The sequence below is a fragment of the Pholis gunnellus genome (genome assembly GCF_910591455.1).
Source record: "Pholis gunnellus genome assembly, chromosome: 9".
In the NCBI taxonomy this organism is placed as follows: domain Eukaryota; kingdom Metazoa; phylum Chordata; class Actinopteri; order Perciformes; family Pholidae; genus Pholis; species Pholis gunnellus.
Genome location: NC_136535.1, coordinates 24,295,666 through 24,313,340, shown reverse-complemented (window position 1 = coordinate 24,313,340; position 17,675 = coordinate 24,295,666). Strand labels below are relative to the sequence as shown.

The window sequence follows — 17,675 nt, the reverse complement described above, 5'->3', positions numbered from 1 at the left end:
GGAGGCGGGGGATGTCCAGGCTTTGAGCTGACCTCTGGCTGAAAATGGATGTTTTTTTTCCCCATTTTATGGGATCAAGCACTTTTGTGCGTGTGTGAGAACGAGGGGGGGGGGGGGGGGGGGGGGAAGAGAGTCAGAGAGAGAGAGAGAGGTGTTTATGTCTCGGTACAAAATACTTGGCAGGCTTAGGTGACTAGAAGTGAATTAGTGCATGAGAGAGCGTGTGTGTGGTCACGTCCATCTGCGCACACGTGTGTGAGTTTCCATCTCTCACGGCAAATGGGACAGACGTACATGTGGAAATGTGTTTGGGGAGATGGAAGCAGGCTCTCTCTACGGGGGTGAGGGGGAGTGGGGGAGAGTGGGGGAGAGTGGGGGATCTTGTACGCAGGAGCCATTTTCTATACACCCTGAGAAACGGCTCCCCTCCACGGCTATTTTTCCTGGGCGGCAGCAAAAAATCCAGCGGCTCCAAATCTGGCAACCAGGCTCCAAATCTGGCAACCACATGTGCACCCCCGGCCCCTGTCTCTTTTTATGACGAACTGTAATCGGCCGCACATTCGCACTGACCACAGCTGCTCCTCGCAACACAAATACTCTGTGCCTAACATGCCCGCGAAGACAAACTCGCTCACTGAACAAACTGTGTTCCACGCAGAGACAACAAAATAAAACTGACACGCAACCTCCACCATTGTCCCGGGCAGTGATATTTTTTAAAAACCAAACCGAGAACTCTATGTGTCTCTGCCAGGTTTTTACTCATTATAATGTACGCATAGGCGGCGTGATTGGGTATTTTTCTCTGTCTGTGTGAGATAATGGGACTAGGTGTATGTTTTTCTATGTGAGTTTCTATCTTTCTGTTTGTGTAATGAGGTCCTTTGTGCTGCTGTGTGTGTGTGTGTGTGTGTGTGTGTGTGTGTGCTGTATGTAAGTGTGTGTGTACAAGTGTCGCAGGCTGTGAAAGAGTTTTTTTTTTTCAGGACCACACATTTCTGAAAATGAGATCTGAATATTCATCGCGTCTCTCACTTATTATTCCACCAGCGTTTTTTTTAGCCCACGCGTTCAGGAGGCAGTAAGAAATTACAGATCTGCCCCACATATTTAAATTCATCTACAGAGGTGCTGGTCTAGCCTGATCAGTCTCCGCCTCGGGCTAAACTTTTCTCCATTCAGGGTAGACAGTTCAGGTTCAGTCTTGAATCAGCATTGTTCACCTGGTGCACGCGTTGTTTTGACAATATTTCACATTTATTTGTGGTCAGTTTGCTTTTTAATGCATTCCTCTGACTAATTTATCTTAAAAAAAAGAGAGGAAAACTTTGGCCTTGATGGATCACCTATCTTGTGTCTGGCTGTGTTTAACCTTGCAGTCTCACGTAGGGAACCTCAGAAGGGACCACTCAGAAAATCACTCATCTTTATCCTCACATTAGTCGAGGGAAAAATAAAATAAATGCAACAAGAGGAGGCGAACGCAATTAAATCGCCATCTCTGTCATCTTTGGTGGAAAGATGGATGTGTGTATTACCTCGGGGGGGGGGGGCACGGGGGCCCTGCGACCCCTCGGGTGTTTTCTGTCTGAGCCAGAGCGTCCCCGGTCATCCCCAGGAGGGCCTTCAAATTGGCTCTCGCTGCCGGGTAAGATTGATTGGAGGGATACAAATGGCCGCCATCTAATTGTTTAACTGAGACGCAACACATTAGGCCAACAGGATTACACAACCTTTGGGTTAATCTATTTACCAAAAGATGTCTGCAATCCCATCCCTCTCCATCTCCATCTCAACCCCTACTGGTCACAAACCCCCTGCCCCCCCCCCCCCCCCCCCCCCCCCCCCCCCATCCCCACTCCCGCCCCCCCCACTCCAGCCGCCTCTTCAACCCCCCTGAAATTCAATCCGGTGTTTGAATTCCAGGCCCGTTTGAACTCAATCCCCTTCTAAAAGCAGGGTTTTGTTAGCGTTAGCTTGCAGGCTAGGCTCCCTGGAGCCCCCGGTCAAAGTGATGAGAATGTATATAATGTCATAGATAATCCAATCATAATTGGTGCACAGTGAACCCCTCATTAATCATCCCACTGTAATTTTTTAAAAGGCAGATGGTCTGGAACGAGTTTGGTTACAGTCTCACTGAGGACCAGGGGTCAAAGATTCACTCCTCGTGAACTTGTAAGAGCAGACGCCACAAAGAAATGCTACCTGGGCATCAGTGGAAATGTTTGTTTTTTATCATTATTAATATTTTGCGTGGTGCTTTGTTCTCTTTGGAGAATAGATGACTGAGGTTGTTTGGTTGTTGAGGGCAGAGGTTTGGACTCGGGTCACATGGTTTGTCACAGATTTAATAACTTTAGACTTGTGGCTCACTTGGATTTGAGCCTTTTGACTTAAAAATACCAAGTATGTTATTTAAAAAAGGTTTCAATTCATTTCCGTTCATTTCCTGAATCTGAAACTGTTATTATTGGATGGCATCCAATCAAGTTGTAGTGAAGAACAATGAAGATAATGGTACGTTACGAAGAGGCAGTTGGAAAAAATGATACCAAAAGATCAACAACTTTGCAATGGTCAACGAAAGAGGAGTAGCATTCCATTTAGTGAAGAGTGCATTATGACTTGTTTTGGACTTGAAGCTAAAAGTTTAGGACTTGAGACTTACTTGTGACTTGCAAAACATTGACTTGGTCCCACCTCTGATTGATGGTACAAGTTGTTAATGTGAGAAGAAGGTTGTCTGAGGTCTTTTTGTACCTGAATTAAGTGTTCACCTGTGTAAGGCTATTGTTCCATAGTCTATAACTCCACCTGCTCCACCATGTATCCTCTTCTCTGCTCAAAACTCAATCTGAGTGTTTCGCTGTTTTACGACACTACCTCTTCCAGTCTCGTGGATACCAAGCGTCAATAGTGTGTATGACCCAATTTAAGTGTTGTCACACTCCCTGAAGATAGAGGTCTGATTTGTGCGGCGGCGGCGGCGATGTACTGGAGGGAGGGGACGAGCGTGAGCCGTTATCTGTGCTTTAACCTTCACATGTTAAAGGCGTCTGAACGCAGATAGCGCGGCTGCTTGAAATATGGGCCTCATTATCAGCTGCAGCAGAGAGGGCTCCAGATAAGATAGCTCACTAGAGCTTTAATGAAAACCAATTGATTTGCTCTCACGAAGACAAAGAAGAAAAAAAAACATCCCCAAAAAAAATAAAAATAAACGCAAAGGCGTTGAGCTCATTTTGAGCTTTTGGAGGCGGACTGTGTAGCAGCAGGGTGACCTGCGTATCTGCAGGAAATAAAGTTAGACATCATTTTGCCAGCTCGCAAGAAAAGTGTCTAAGACGCTAGCGTCAGCCGAGAAGGAAATTGGATCACTTTTTATTGATGCCAGCCCATTAGTTCAGAAGGAGAGTATTGCCATACACTCTAGCTTTGGCAATTCAGCTGCGCGGCCATACAGCTCTGTAACGCCTCGGATCTTTGAACGGAAGCCAAATTTTAAAGACAAATGGAAGCGATTGCCTTGTGGGCTGGCCCACTGTTTGACTTTCTCAGCAGGAGCAGAAAGTGGTGGATTCACTGTGGGAGAGCAACATAAAACAGACTTGGTGTCTGCAAGGCTAAAATAACATGGGGGGACTGGGAGAAAGCAGTGGGTTAAAATATTTCCCCCCTTTTTCTTTGATCATCTGTCTAGCTCCCTCTCCAGTGTCTTCCATTCAGGCAAAGGACATCACAAGACACACCATCTCCCTGGCCTGGCAGCCGCCGGACAGAGCCAACGGGGTCATCCTGGAGTACGAGGTCAAGTACTATGAGAAGGTGAGGGGGGTCCCACGGGAGATGTAGTTCCCGCTGATGAAAGGATCTCCAAAGTAGACCGTCAGAAAGCCAAGTCTGACTTGTCCCCTCTTTTTCCTCCCTCAACCATCTTTCATCCTCAGGACCAAAATGAAAGAAGCTACAGAATCATAAAAACCTCGTCGAGGAACACCGACATCAAGGGCCTCACCCCCCTGACCTCCTACGTGTTCCACGTGCGCGCGCGCACGGCGGCCGGCTACGGGGAATTCAGCGGCCCGTTTGAGTTCATGACCAACTCCGGTGAGTTCAGGCACGCCACCGCTCCTTGGGCCGTGCACGGCAGAGCCCGAGAGGCTCGATGCCAGCTCTGTCACGCCTGTTTCTGCAAAGTCCTACAACGATAGCATCTTTTACGAGTTGGTCTCTTTCATTATGGAGTCGTTAATCAAAATAGCTGCCGTCTATAAAAGATAAATGATATTGTGCTCCGGCACCTGACTGGCAACTTGAGTAGCTTCCATTATTCAGGTTGCAATGAGTCTCAGTGGATGCGCCAGCCAGGGGTTCAAGCTATATGAGTTTTTGAATAATGGCCTATGACCATTTCTGACAGTTTTACTTATAGAAGCTGCTGATTGCTGCTCTTTGCTTCTCATTAGAGGCCTTAAATGTTATAAAGCTAAACAGTTTTTCCCCCCTCACAAATGTTCCACAGTGGAGTGCAAGCATTCATAAGAACAGATCAATTTTGTACAAATTTTCTGTGCCTGTTATAGGGACAAAAATCTGTGTTTGCGTCTTTCAAAGGGAGATTATGACGTCGTAGAGGGCTACAGAGATGCACTGTAAGGCCAGGTGTCCCCTTTGTAATGCAGATAGAGACAGCAGCGCATGATAATGACATGGTCAAGCACCCATCCTAATGGGCCGGCATTGTCTCAGTGGAAAAGGAAGGGAAACACAGGGAGGAAGTGTGGGGGGGGGTCAATGACAAACACAGAATGTACACAGGCTCTTTCATGTGCGGCGACTTGGTTGAGCGCAATGATATTGACTTTGCTCTTTGTCTCTTTCCAACCGTCCTCCTTTTCTCTCTCTCTTCCCCTCCACCCTCCTTTTTTGTCCTCCCATCTTTCCTCCCTTTTTCCTCAGTTCCAGCTCCCATCATCGGCGATGGGGCCAACTCCACAGTGTTACTGGTGTCGGTGGTGGGCAGCGTGGTCCTCCTCATCATCCTCATCAGCGCTTTCGTCATCAGCCGAAGGTGAGCGTCGCCCGTCTGTCCCTTTCCTGCTTCCTGTCTGTCCCTCTTTCCTCCTGGACGACGGATGTCTTGCTTAGCGCCGGGGGAAAAGTAGCTGTCAGGAGATGGACTTTGCTCGAAAACACACACACACATAGGCCAAAACACACACACACACACTGAGCCAGACAGCCAGTGGGACTCGCTCACGGCGGATGAGTGATGACTCGCCACACCGGAGACGTGATTGACAGCTCCGACAGCTGAAGAGATGCAATCAGCGACCCCCTCGCTCCCTGTCCTCTGCATCCGTCCCGGCTCCCATCCCCTCTATCTCTCGGCTATAGTGGCTGTAATCCCGAACGCTAGTTATTTTCTCCCGCTGCGCCCTGCTGCCCGCCGTGAAGAGAATGAGAGAGAGAGAGAGAGAGAGAGAGAGGAAGAGGGAGAGAGCGGGAAAAAAAGATGAGATAAGCGGGCAGTGAAAGGTAGGAGATAGAATACAGACAGAGAGGCATCAGGTGGATTTGCAGTGACCCAATCTCAGGGTGTTAACCAGCGAGCAGGACAAAGCACCGTCACACAGATGGGATTACATGCAGATGGGTCTGCCTCACCTCAGGGTGTTAACCACACTCTCCCTGTGTGTGTGTGTGTGTGTGTGTGTGTGTGTGTGTGTGTGTGTGTGTGTGTGTCGGGGGTGTGTATGTGTTTATGCACGTCCTTATGTGAAAAAGTGTTCTTTTCATGTGTGTGGTGGCACTGGGGGGGAGGGGAGGGGAGCGTTAATGGTTTGTGTGTTGATTCCCGTGTGTGTGTGTGTGTGTGTGTGTGTGTGTGTGTGTGTGTGTGTGTGTGTGTGTGTGCACCTTTTTATGGGCTTTCGTTGATCCCTTTATGTGTGAGTGTGCCTCTTCATATGGAAAGCAAATCATCGTTTGCATGTGTGTATTGGTGGTGAGAATGATGGGGAGTGAAGGGGGATGTTGATTGTGTGTGCGTGTGTGTGTGTGTGTGTGTGTGTGTGTGTGTGTGTGTGTGTGTGTGTGTGTGTCCTCTCTTTTCCATGTGATTGCCTCTCTCCCCGGCCAAGCAGGTGGTTGTCTCAGCCTTTTTTATATGCATGTGACGGCCACTGTCATTGTGCTGCCGCGGCCATCCTGGTGATTGTGGGGAGGGACTGTAATCACGTCGCCCGTTTACCATCATTACACAACCATAGAGGAGAACAATGTCTCGCACATCTGGTCATTTCCGCCACTGACCCGACACATCAATATAAGCACAGGTGTCAGGCTGCCGGAGGGATTCGGAGGGATTTAAGTGCATCTCTTCCAGGATTGATTTGCTGCTCAGTGCCCTTCAGGAACCTTCAGTGTAATATTTTATCTTAAAGGGGACATATCATGTTGGTTCTCAGGTTCATACTTATGTATTTTGGGTTTCTAATAGAACACGTTCACATGCTTTAAAAAAAACACATTCTTTTTCTCACATTGTCTCTCTGATTGTGCTTGTATTCATTATTTGTCTGAAACACCGGACTCTGATTGGCTTGCGAGGAAAAATATGGCGCACCTTTGCAAAAGTAGTTCTGAAGCCGTCGGTGGAGCTACTCTCGGATGACCTTGCATGTGACAAAGAGAGACAAATCTGATTGGCTTGTAGCATCACATGTCCCCTTTTAAAGAACAGTTAAACATTTTGGGTTTCACTTTGTGTACTCAATCAAACAGATGAGATAATATTTCATTAGTGAGCTTTGGATGTGCTTGTAGAAGGACAGGGCCGGCCTAGCTGTTTCTGGTCTTTATGCTAAGCTAAGCTAACCCTCCACTTGTTGTAGCTGCATATTTAACAGACAGACATGAGAGTGCTATTAATCTTCTAATCCAACACTTGGCAAGGATGCTAATAAGCATATTACCCAGAAACTATTCTCTTCAAGCTTTTTATCCCCTCATCTCAGAGCGATTACTAAGAAACCAAACTCTAAAAATTATGTTAGGTTAGCATTCAAAAGCAGTTTCTGTCCCTGTAATGAGCTCCTTTAATGAATAATTAACATCAAACAAGAATTTTAATGTCCGAACAGTAATCAGTGATTGTGTCGCCTCTTCACATAATTAAATTGATGTGTAGTGGGTTCGGAGTCTTAGTTTGAGTATTAATTAGGGTTTACGAAATTGACACTTTGTTATTATTATAATTTGTTATTTTTACAGACAATGCTTTGCCTTTTCTATTGTTGTTTTTTTACACATTATCCCCGACGTTTGAGACTTCATGTGCTGTTGTCACTGCGACTGACCGTCCTGCTGTCTTTGCCCCCAGAAGGAGTAAGTACAGCAAGGCCAAGCAGGACTCCGACGAAGAGAAGCACTTGCATCAAGGTAACTCACAGTTAACACCCCGCCCACACACTCTATAATTGAAAAAAACATTAGCGCTGGCAGGTGTGTTCATGTGCATGCACTCTAAACCGCAAATGAAGCCCATAAAATGAGGTAGTGGGCGGGAAGGGGGGGCAAACTATTTTGAAGTTAATGTACTTGCATCCTAACATGCTCCAAACACCTCATTATCAAGTCATCAAGGTTGTTGTTGTTTGCGTCCCCACAACAAAAAAAAATCAAGTTAATGAGCTCCATCTTCATTGGAGTCAGCCGTAGTGACATGGAAAGCAATGGAGTCTAGAGTGTGAAGCGAGGTACGGGGAGAAGAAAGGAGGAGGTCCCACAGAGGAAGGCGGTGTAGCCTGCAGCGTGATGGAAATAAAGAACAGATGGAGCGTACATTCAGGAATAAATTAACCTTCATTTTTTTTTTTTTCTTCTTCCTTTCATTCCCCAAACGTCTTTCCTCAGGAGTGAGGATATACGTTGACCCCTTCACCTACGAGGACCCGAACCAAGCCGTCCGTGAGTTCGCCAAAGAGATCGACGCCTCCTGCATCAAGATCGAGAAAGTCATCGGCATCGGTGAGGGGCCACGTTTCGTTTTTATACTCCCATTATATAAGCCGTTCATAAGACTTTTTTACATCACTTATTATGAATGCAGTGTTCCGGGGAGCCTTTGCGGTAAGGCGTATTATAACACACTTTGGATAAAAGCATTCACCTAATGGCCTAATAGTGCAGTTAGTATTCGTTTTTATGCAAAGTTCTGAAGCTGCCACATCATTCTCAGCGACTCGCGTCTGTGCGTGGCTGTGTGTGTGTGTGTGTGTGTGTGCTCTCATGGGCCCCTTGTGAATGAAGGAACATTGTTTTCTCAGACAATGACATCTGGTCTGCCTCTGAGAGAGTAAAGAAATAAGTAAATAAAAATCAGAGGAGGCTAAATATGTTGTCTGTTCTCTTCCTGTGGCCAGAGAAAAGTCATCCAATGACAAAATAATAAAGAGAAAGAATCAATACACACTTCCCCTTCGCTCTCTCTCTCTCCCTGCTCCAGTGGGCGAGTGGAGTGAGGGATTAGAGGCCCTGATCAATGTTAAAATCGGACCCCTTCTAACCTGCACGCACACACACACACACACACATGCTCCCTCCTCGATGTGATTCATAATCCGTGCACTGTGGTATCAGAGCGCTTGGTACACTTCTTTTTTAAACCCCAGCACGTGTGTTTTCAGGGGAGTTCGGCGAGGTCTGCAGCGGCCGTCTGAAGATGCCGGGCAAGAGGGAGATCTGCGTGGCCATCAAGACGCTGAAGGCCGGCTACACCGATAAGCAGAGGAGGGACTTCCTGTCCGAGGCCAGCATCATGGGCCAGTTCGACCACCCCAACATCATCCACCTGGAGGGTGTGGTGACCAAATGTACGTCGAGCATGTTATTGCGTTTACTTTTTTAACGGGTGCAGGAGGAGAATTCCCCCATTTCCATAAGACGGAAAGAACACATTTTGCCGCATGATTCGTTCCCTATTTGAGAAACCTGAATCTATTTTGGGGGAAAGGAAATTGCAATGATACCATTTACACACACAATGACTTTTATATTATAATGACACAGACAGGACATTCATTCCCGCTGTCCCCCTTTCTCCCTTCAAATAAACGCAACAATAAATCACCGCTAAGTACGTCTGCGGGTTTGGGTGACTTTGGAAAAGGGCGAGTGTTGGGACAAACCAATCTTTACCAGCCAAAAGGTGTGTGTTTGTATGGCGCTTGTGTGCTTTAATGCTGGCATACCTGCAGCATCTGAAGGCCTAAGTGAGACCTGCATTCGCATATATATATATATATATATATATATATATATATATATATATATATATATATACGTGTTTGTGCATGTGTGTTGCCCGCACACTCCATCCGGGGTATCCCCAGGTGGGCTTTGTCCAGATGGAAGGGGGGGTCCAGCATTGGTTGGGAAAGGGGGGTGAGGGGGGGTGGTGGAGTTGAGGTAGCTGGGCAGTTTGGGAGGGGGGTCTAATGGGTCCAGGAACAGACCCTGTAGCGCGGCACCAGGCTCATTAATCATGATGTCAGCTGTAAATGTGTTTGGGGTTAGGGAGTGATACCCTATCCCTCCTCTATCTGCTGCTGCATGGCCACAAAACACCGGGCAAATCTCCCTCCCTCTGCCCTTGGCACTCTCTTCTCTCCCCCCCCCCCCCCCCCCCACCTTCAACACCTTCCCCCGGTGCTTTCTGTTAGGGCCGGAGGTGTTCGTGTATATATATGCGTGTATATATATGTGTGTGTGTCAGCACATGTCGGCGTCCCTCCACCTTTGATTGCACGCATGTGTGCGTGAGTGTTACCATAGCTGATGAGCCAGCCTGGGCTGGAGGGGTTCGATGGATGAAGTGCCTTAATGCGTCGTGACACAACAACAGCCCGGCCCTATCTGTGCTAGATAACGCCGTCTCTGCCACTGTTCTACACACTGTACACACACACACACACACACACACACACAGAAAGATGCACGCATACACACTTTCAGCCCGGCCGGAGCTGAAAGTAAACAGCAGCACGGGCAGAATTGCATATCACCTATAACACCGGGCGGGGGGGAGGGGGGGTGACCTCGCAGACCCTAGAGTGAGGAAGACAAAGGTGGACAGATGGACAGGAGGAAGGGGAAAGAAACCGGAGACAAGAAGCGGACGGGGAAGGTGCAAAATGGAGAAGGCTGGTTGAGAGCTGATGGATTAGAGGAAAGACAGAGAACGAGCGGTAGAACTACCGAACCGGAGGCTGAAAGAGAAACGAGACGGAGCGAGACGGTGAGCCACAGCGAGAAGACAAACGTGATACCACCTCCATCCACTCTCACTTTTTAGGAACTTGACGTGAAGGTTTTGGGCAAATTAGTCCTTTACACTTCAGTGTGTTCGGTGGAATCTATTAAAAATCCATTATTTGAATTGCACTCCCCGCTGTCCATTACAATCACGTTAAAAGGAATTCTCATTCTGGCCTCAGTTTGCTGGCATCTCCAACGTAGACAATTAAGCCTCATTAATTATGGAGGGTATTTAAATAGACGCCGAAATACATAAATGTGCAAAAGAAATCTCTCTCACTGAGGACTGCTGGCTGCAGTCCACCGTCTTGAAGCCTGTACGGATTTAAAGTTTCTGTCACGCAAAGTGTGTAATTAAAGTCCAGCCTCCGTTCAGAGCTCGGAATCAGACGGGATATGTTTAACAGCTGATTTACATAAACTAAAAGCGTGCTAATTAAAAATAGAAAAAGATCTGCGTTTTAAAAAGCCAGATCTTTGTTCGCTGCAAACGCCACGGCCTCCGAAGAGCCCGCGTCCCCCCCCCCCCCCCCCCCCCCCCCAATATTGTCCCCCTGTTGCGTTTGTCCCCTTCCCCTGTTGTTTTGTTGGCAGGTGATAATCGGCCCACTGGCCCCAGAGTTCATTGCCAAAGCCGGCAGGCCGTATTCAGTAAACAAGGAATTAGCATGCAAATGGAAATGGAGGAAGAGGGCGGGGCTGAGAAGGCGAGAGTTTAAGGTCGCAGGTCAGACGCTCCTCAGACTTGATTGGGGAGCTGTCAATCACCGGCGGCCCCGGGGCAGAGGCGAGCAACAAAGGGAACAAAGATGGCTGACAAAGAAGGCCCCCCGACCCCCCCCTGCTCTCCCCCAACTTTAACTCCACTTCCTCCCTTTTTTTTTCGGGCATCGCCGGAGCGCCCCGTAATTAATGGAGTGCCAATCACGCGGCGGGTAAGGCGGTGACTGACGGCCTCTTGGCGTGGCGAGCAGGCCTGCTGTGGAGCCGAGGAACTTCACCTTCGAGACCTCGCCTGCCAAAACCCGCTCGGCCGGCTCTCCACCGCTTTTTAGGCATTCTGCTGGAGATTTGCACACAACCTCCCCGCTAGCCATTTCGGTCTAAGTCAGCACTTTCTCTTCAACGCAACGGCCTTTTAAGTCCACCTTAAACTGTGAAATGGGACTCAAAGAGCAGTTGTGCTGTTCCGGGAGGAATTCATGGCGGCACTTTTTCAGCATGTGTTGTTGCCATGGCTGGTTAGGCACCAGCTTGCTGCCATTTTGGGACAAAAACAAGCCTCCCTTCCTTTCCTTTTTTCTCTCTCTCTCTCTCTCTCTCTCTCTCTCTCTCTCCTCATGACCGCTCCCCCCCTCCGTCCTAAGAGACAAAGACAGACAGAGATCCACTAGGGAATGTCCACCCTCCCCGCCGCCTGCCCATGCTCAGATAAAGACGCAGACGCTTCCCCGAGAGAGACAGAGAGGGGAGGACAGAGGGATGAGGTGAAAGAGGCCAGAGAGGAGTGGCAGGGATCTGCGGGGGGGGGGGGGGGGGGTTGGGGGGGAGTGGGGGTGAGAGAGTGGGGGAGGTGAAAAGAAAGCAACGGAGAAGAGCTAGCGGGAGAGTGACAGATGCGTGGAAAGTTGGCAGAGGAGAAAAAGGGCAAAGGGACAGTGAGTGACATAAATAGCGAGTCAGAGGGATTCTGGGTGAGTGACCGTGATGAGACTTTGGATAATGCGTCCAACGTCAGTTCATATTTGCATAAACACAAGATGCTGTGCGTTTGTGTGTGTGTGTGTGTGTGTGTGTTGTGTTCCAGTGGAGATGCCTTTGCATGTGCAGGGGGGAAAGTAAGTGGGACGTCAGGGCAACCGTAACACTGAGCTAATTAAATCACTACGGGACAGAGATGGATGGCCTAACACACACTCACACACTCACATTCCCTCGAGAACCCCCCCTGTTGCGTCGGGCTGTGATGTGCATCGTTTACCTCTATAATCAGCTGCCTCTCATTCTCTCTCTCTCTCTCTCCCTAGGTAAGCCAGTGATGATTATCACAGAGTACATGGAAAACGGATCGCTGGATGCATTCCTGAGGGTCAGTCATGCGTTTCTGTCTGCGAACATGCGTGTGTGTGCGTGTGTGTGCGTGTGTGTGCGTGTGTGTGAGCATGCGATACGAGCGTAGCGTGCCGATCCCATCTTATCTGACATGTCATCCCCCCCTCCTCCCCGACATTACAAGCGTTCGTTCACAAACATTCGCCCTAATCTTTATCCCCTCCTTGATAGACTTACTGTTCTTTTTTTTTTTCCCGACAAGGAGGTTGCCGCAGGTTTGATTTCCAGGGTTCACTACATTTTGGGTTTTAGTGAAGATCAAACGGACTAAAATAAAAAGGAACACTCAGCAGTTGATTATACACAGATAGCAACTTGTTGCACAATAGTAGTTGGAAGCATAAATAAGGAAAATTTTAGATTAAAGGTCATTATATTAAAGGTCATACACTCATATACCATATTGTTATTTACAGCCTATGAATGCTCAGGTGTTTTTTTACGAATATAACTTGATACAGTTTGTGTATGTCTATAAACAGTCAATAGATAATGAATAGCACATTATAAGTAATCTTTTGTATGTTGTCATACAGCCCCGTGAAACTGTGTTATCAAGCAACATGAGCTCTAACTAGTGGAGAATACATTCAAAAACAAATCTAATAGAACGATCTAAGCTGTGATGTAAGTGTAGAAATATCCCTATATTTCCTTACAGTGACATTATATTGTTGTATAGTTATAAACCATTTATTAACACTGAGACAGAATTTACTCATCAAATCATTACCGCCACAAGTGAAATGTTCCGAAACATTTAAGACGACACAATGTTTAAACATTTTCCTTTTTTTTCCCTTCCCTTTCCTGCAGAAGAACGACGGTCGCTTCACGGTGATCCAGCTGGTCGGCATCCTGCGGGGAATCGCGTCGGGCATGAAGTACCTGTCGGACATGAGCTACGTTCACCGCGACCTGGCGGCTCGCAACATCCTGGTCAACAGCAACCTGGTGTGCAAGGTGTCCGACTTCGGCATGTCCCGAGTGCTGGAGGACGACCCCGAGGCTGCGTACACCACTAGGGTGAGCGTGTGTGTGTGTGTGTGTGTGTGTGTGTGTGTGTGTGTGTGTGTGTGTGTGTGGAGGCGAACATGTGTCCGACCGACTCAGCCGGTCCTCCCGCGTGTCACCTTGTCGGTTTTCATTAATGGGCCCGATCTTCCAATTACAGGGGGGGAAGATCCCCATCCGCTGGACGGCCCCGGAGGCCATCGCTTACAGGAAGTTCACCTCGGCCAGCGACGTGTGGAGCTACGGCATCGTCATGTGGGAGGTGATGTCATACGGCGAGCGACCGTACTGGGACATGAGTAACCAAGACGTAAGTCTGGAGAAATGGAAATCAAATGCAGGCAAACATAAATAATACACAGCTGGAATTAGGTTGGAATATTGGAGCGTGAGCAATAATTCCCAGTCGCTTGTGCAACTGTCAAACATTTTTGAAAAGATACTACATCATTTTTAATCAAATTACCGTCAAGGGTGATACAACGACACCAGCAGTGTATTCCCCCTTTCTCATTCACACAATGAATTCACAATTCTAGTGGCACTAATGATGATAAAGAATTGAATTAATGCATGAACAAACGTCTGGCAAATGTGTCGTAAGTAAGGTGACAAAAAATTGAAGCTATGAGTAAAAATGGCTACGCTGCAATCAAGGTTGTTTTTTTTAACTGACAAACTCAGAGACAAAGTGACTTACAGCAGCATCGATCTCCTGCCTTAGGTGATCAAGGCCATTGATGAGGGCTACCGGCTGCCCCCGCCCATGGACTGCCCCGTGGCGCTCCACCAGCTCATGCTGGACTGCTGGCAGAGAGAGAGGGCCGACCGGCCAAAGTTCGGACAGATCGTCAACATGCTGGACAAGCTGATCCGCAACCCCAACACCCTGAAGAGGACCGGGGGAGAGACCACTGTCAGGTGAGAGCGGGAGACTCTTTTCATCCAGATCTGGTCTCAGCCCCCGATGCCCCCTATTTACTCTGGATCATCCACAGAACACACTGTGAACAGTTTTCATTGAGGAACTACTTCTTACTGAAGAAATAGTCCCTAAAAAACGGTTTACTGCCAATAGAAAACCACTACAGTCATGTTTAAATTTGATAAATTCTTTAGAAATTCGGATCATTTTAGAGATTGGGTGACATTATTCAGGAATATCACCATCATACAAGTGTATTTCACATATTCTTTGCACGACTGAACAACTCTTCCAAAGCAGAAAAGTGTCTCCGTCACCGAATAAACTCTCTTTAGAAGAATAGAAAAGTTGTGGAATTTCCCATAACGCTCACAGCGGTAACCCGCGAATATGTTTAAAAGATAATGTGCATAAAAACACACATATGCAGCCAATTTACCGCACAGTGCATTGCGTACGCAACATTCTACTACACACACACACACACACACACACACACACACACACACACTCAGAAACGCATGCTCTCCTATTCTCTCGCCGGTGTTTTTACATTCTCCATTAAATATTACCGGCAACGTGTGCCTCTTTTTAGCACAAACGCTCTCTATAATGGATTTATTTGCAAGGTAGCTTTAATGGTGCTGTACACTGAGAAATGTAAGCGCTCTAACACGAGGGGGGGGGGGGGGGGGGAATTACGATGTTACGCCGAGTTAAAAACAAACATGACCCTGCAGGTCCGACACCATTACTCTCGAGCGGCTAAACGTGTTACGAATGACCTCCGTGTGTTTACAGACTCGGGCGCAGGCCGGTGGGATTCTTTTGAGTTGGGAGTTTAACGAGCGTGCGCTCACACACTCGGCTGCGGCGCGAGCGAGAAGGGGAGTCCTCGTGGAGTAATTAGCAGAACTCCAACCTATAAATGCAGCTTTTACAGTTCCAAGAGGGAAAGGGGGGAAAGTCAAATGTGTGTGTGTGTGTGAAAAGGGATCCTCATGCATAATCTTTTCCACCTACTGAGTAGAGATGACTTATTAAAGAGTCTTGACATCCTGTTCTCACACTTCTCCTCAACATCCTAACGATGAAGAGAGACAGGGTGAGTGTGTGAGAGAGTCACCGACTCAGATTCGCAAGGGCCCCCGTGTAAATGTTTCATGGCCGACGGCGCTGCTGCGACACTCAATCGTAAGGAGAGATAAGAAGAAAACTGTGAATGAAGAGGGAGGTCATTCTGCTGATCGTGTGGAGGAACTCCGCGGTGCGTTAAACGTCCCCACGGTGCAGCCCGAGGGTTATGTGTTTTCTGTAAAATAAGGATTAACTAACTGTGGCGGTCACACCCAGGGAGGAACCACGTTTGGCTTGGCTCGGTTTCTGGTAGGACCCACAAAACAGGGGCACGTAGCAAGAGCTGAACCCCCCCGACAGACCTGCTGAGTCCATCGAGGAGGGAAAAGCTGGAGAGAAATGTAGCGTGGAGCATTTTTATGACTTGTGGGTATGGCTCGCTTGTTATCGGCGCGCCGCTCTGATGCTACAGCGTCATAGTCAGGAATGAGGCTAATTCCTGGAACGTTTGTCGTTGCCGTTGTCATGGATCAATGGTTTTCCAGACGTTGCAAGAAAGTGGATCAAAAGCACTTAACAAGGAACTTGTATTGTCTATTTGCAAAGACGTTGCACGCGTCACGGTTTGGGGTTTAGTTGATGGATCGAAGCATCGAACACAGAACCAAACTGACAAGAAACTTAAGTTAACGAAATGAACCCTCCACTTTCCTCTCCTCCGCCCACCACCAGGCCTAACACCACCCTGCTGGAGCCGGGGAGCCCCGAGGCGACCTCGGCCGTGGGCACGGTGGAGGACTGGCTGCAGGCCATCGGCATGGAGAGATACAGCGACAACTTCACCGCCGCCGGCTACACCACTCCAGAGGCCGTGGTCCACATGACACAAGAGTGAGTACGGAGGGGAGAGTGTGACAAAGAAGGAGGTGCACGGCGAAAAAAACTATTGTTACAGTGAGGGAATTATTTTAAGGAACTGGGACATTTGTCTTTACGGTAGTAGAAAGAATTAGGCTGAATTGCTCTCTTATTTGAGGAAGACTAAGATGAAGAATGATACTCTGTAGTTAACGTGAGTTATTCCAGCACTGAGGGAGGAAAAAGAACATTTTACTTTTGAAGAATTTAGAAATAAATTGAATAAGTTAAGATAAGATAATCCTATATTAGTCCCACAGCGGGGAAATTTGTACATATAATAATACTATATTTTATTTGTATAGCGCTTTAAAAAAGGTACTCAAAAGGCACTTTACATGGTAAAAACAGAAACAATAAAAGCAATAACAATATAAACAAGGCAATATAATTCACTCTCATGTCTCTACGCTGAGTAGAAAGTCACATCCAGCAGCCGGTTAGCTTAGCTTAGCTTAGCTTAAAAACAGGAGAAAACAGCCTGCCTGGCTCTGCAACATTTCTACATTTTAGAAATGAACATTTTCTCATTTGTTTAATTAAAACAGAAATAGAAAAAGTAAAGAATGACAAGTTGTGGTTTCACAAAGGGTTAAGTGCTACAATGTGCGGCCGTGTAGTTCCGACATGAAGCTAGCTGTTCTTTAGCCAAGCTAGGATATTAGCCTGCTAGCTCCACATTCAGTACAGAGATGAGAGTGGTATCAATCTTCTCAGCTCACTCCAGAGAGAAAATACGTGTATCCCCCAAAGTATCAAACTATTAAACTCCTCTAGGATTGGAGCAGAATCAATATGTGACATCTTTTGCAAATGTGTTAAATGTTTCTCAGTCTCCGTCACTGGTTCGTAATAATTTCGGCTATTAAGATCAGAGGATTCGGGTTGCTGTGTTGGCAAGTGGAATTCCTAATACAGCAGTTAAACTGTCAGGCCAGTTTCCACTGGAAGGCTGTAAAATTCATCGTGTGGATCAGGCCTTACTTGTGTTTGCTATTGTTGTCCCCCGTCCTAAAAAGGCCCTCTTTCTCCCCCCCCCCCCCCCCCCGCCCCCATCATCCTTTCGCAGGGACATGGCTCGCATAGGCATCACCTTGGCGGCGCACCAGAACAAGATCCTGACCAGCGTCCAGGGAATGCTGTCCCAAATGCAACAGATGCAAGGCAGAATGGTTCCCGTCTGAGAGATTTCAACCAAGAAAAAGAGGAAAAGGAAGCAAAGCGACTTCGTTTCTTATGAAAAAAAAAAAATAAACAAACAAAAAAGATTAAATATAAAAAAAAGAGACAAATAAACTATGAA

At 47.4% G+C, this 17,675-nt stretch overlaps 1 protein-coding gene across 2 annotated transcripts in view; it reads left to right on the top strand.

Moving 5' to 3' along the window:
- Nucleotides 1-17,675, top strand: part of epha4l (eph receptor A4, like) — a 50,036-nt gene extending 32,361 nt beyond the window's left edge. Inside the window, exons 6-17 of one of the 2 annotated variants that reach the window (XM_079165739.1) lie at nucleotides 3,707-3,831; nucleotides 3,954-4,113; nucleotides 4,966-5,077; nucleotides 7,391-7,449; nucleotides 7,924-8,037; nucleotides 8,697-8,882; nucleotides 12,354-12,415; nucleotides 13,255-13,464; nucleotides 13,613-13,762; nucleotides 14,177-14,373; nucleotides 16,187-16,345; nucleotides 17,442-17,675. In XM_079165739.1, coding sequence (XP_079021865.1) covers nucleotides 3,707-3,831; nucleotides 3,954-4,113; nucleotides 4,966-5,077; nucleotides 7,391-7,449; nucleotides 7,924-8,037; nucleotides 8,697-8,882; nucleotides 12,354-12,415; nucleotides 13,255-13,464; nucleotides 13,613-13,762; nucleotides 14,177-14,373; nucleotides 16,187-16,345; nucleotides 17,442-17,556 — 1,649 coding nt within the window. In that variant the 3' untranslated portion in view covers nucleotides 17,557-17,675. Of the gene's footprint in view, nucleotides 1-3,706; nucleotides 3,832-3,953; nucleotides 4,114-4,965; nucleotides 5,078-7,390; nucleotides 7,450-7,923; nucleotides 8,038-8,696; nucleotides 8,883-12,353; nucleotides 12,416-13,254; nucleotides 13,473-13,551; nucleotides 13,763-14,176; nucleotides 14,374-16,186; nucleotides 16,346-17,441 lie in introns of both variants that reach the window. The other variant, XM_079165738.1, reaches the window with a different exon arrangement.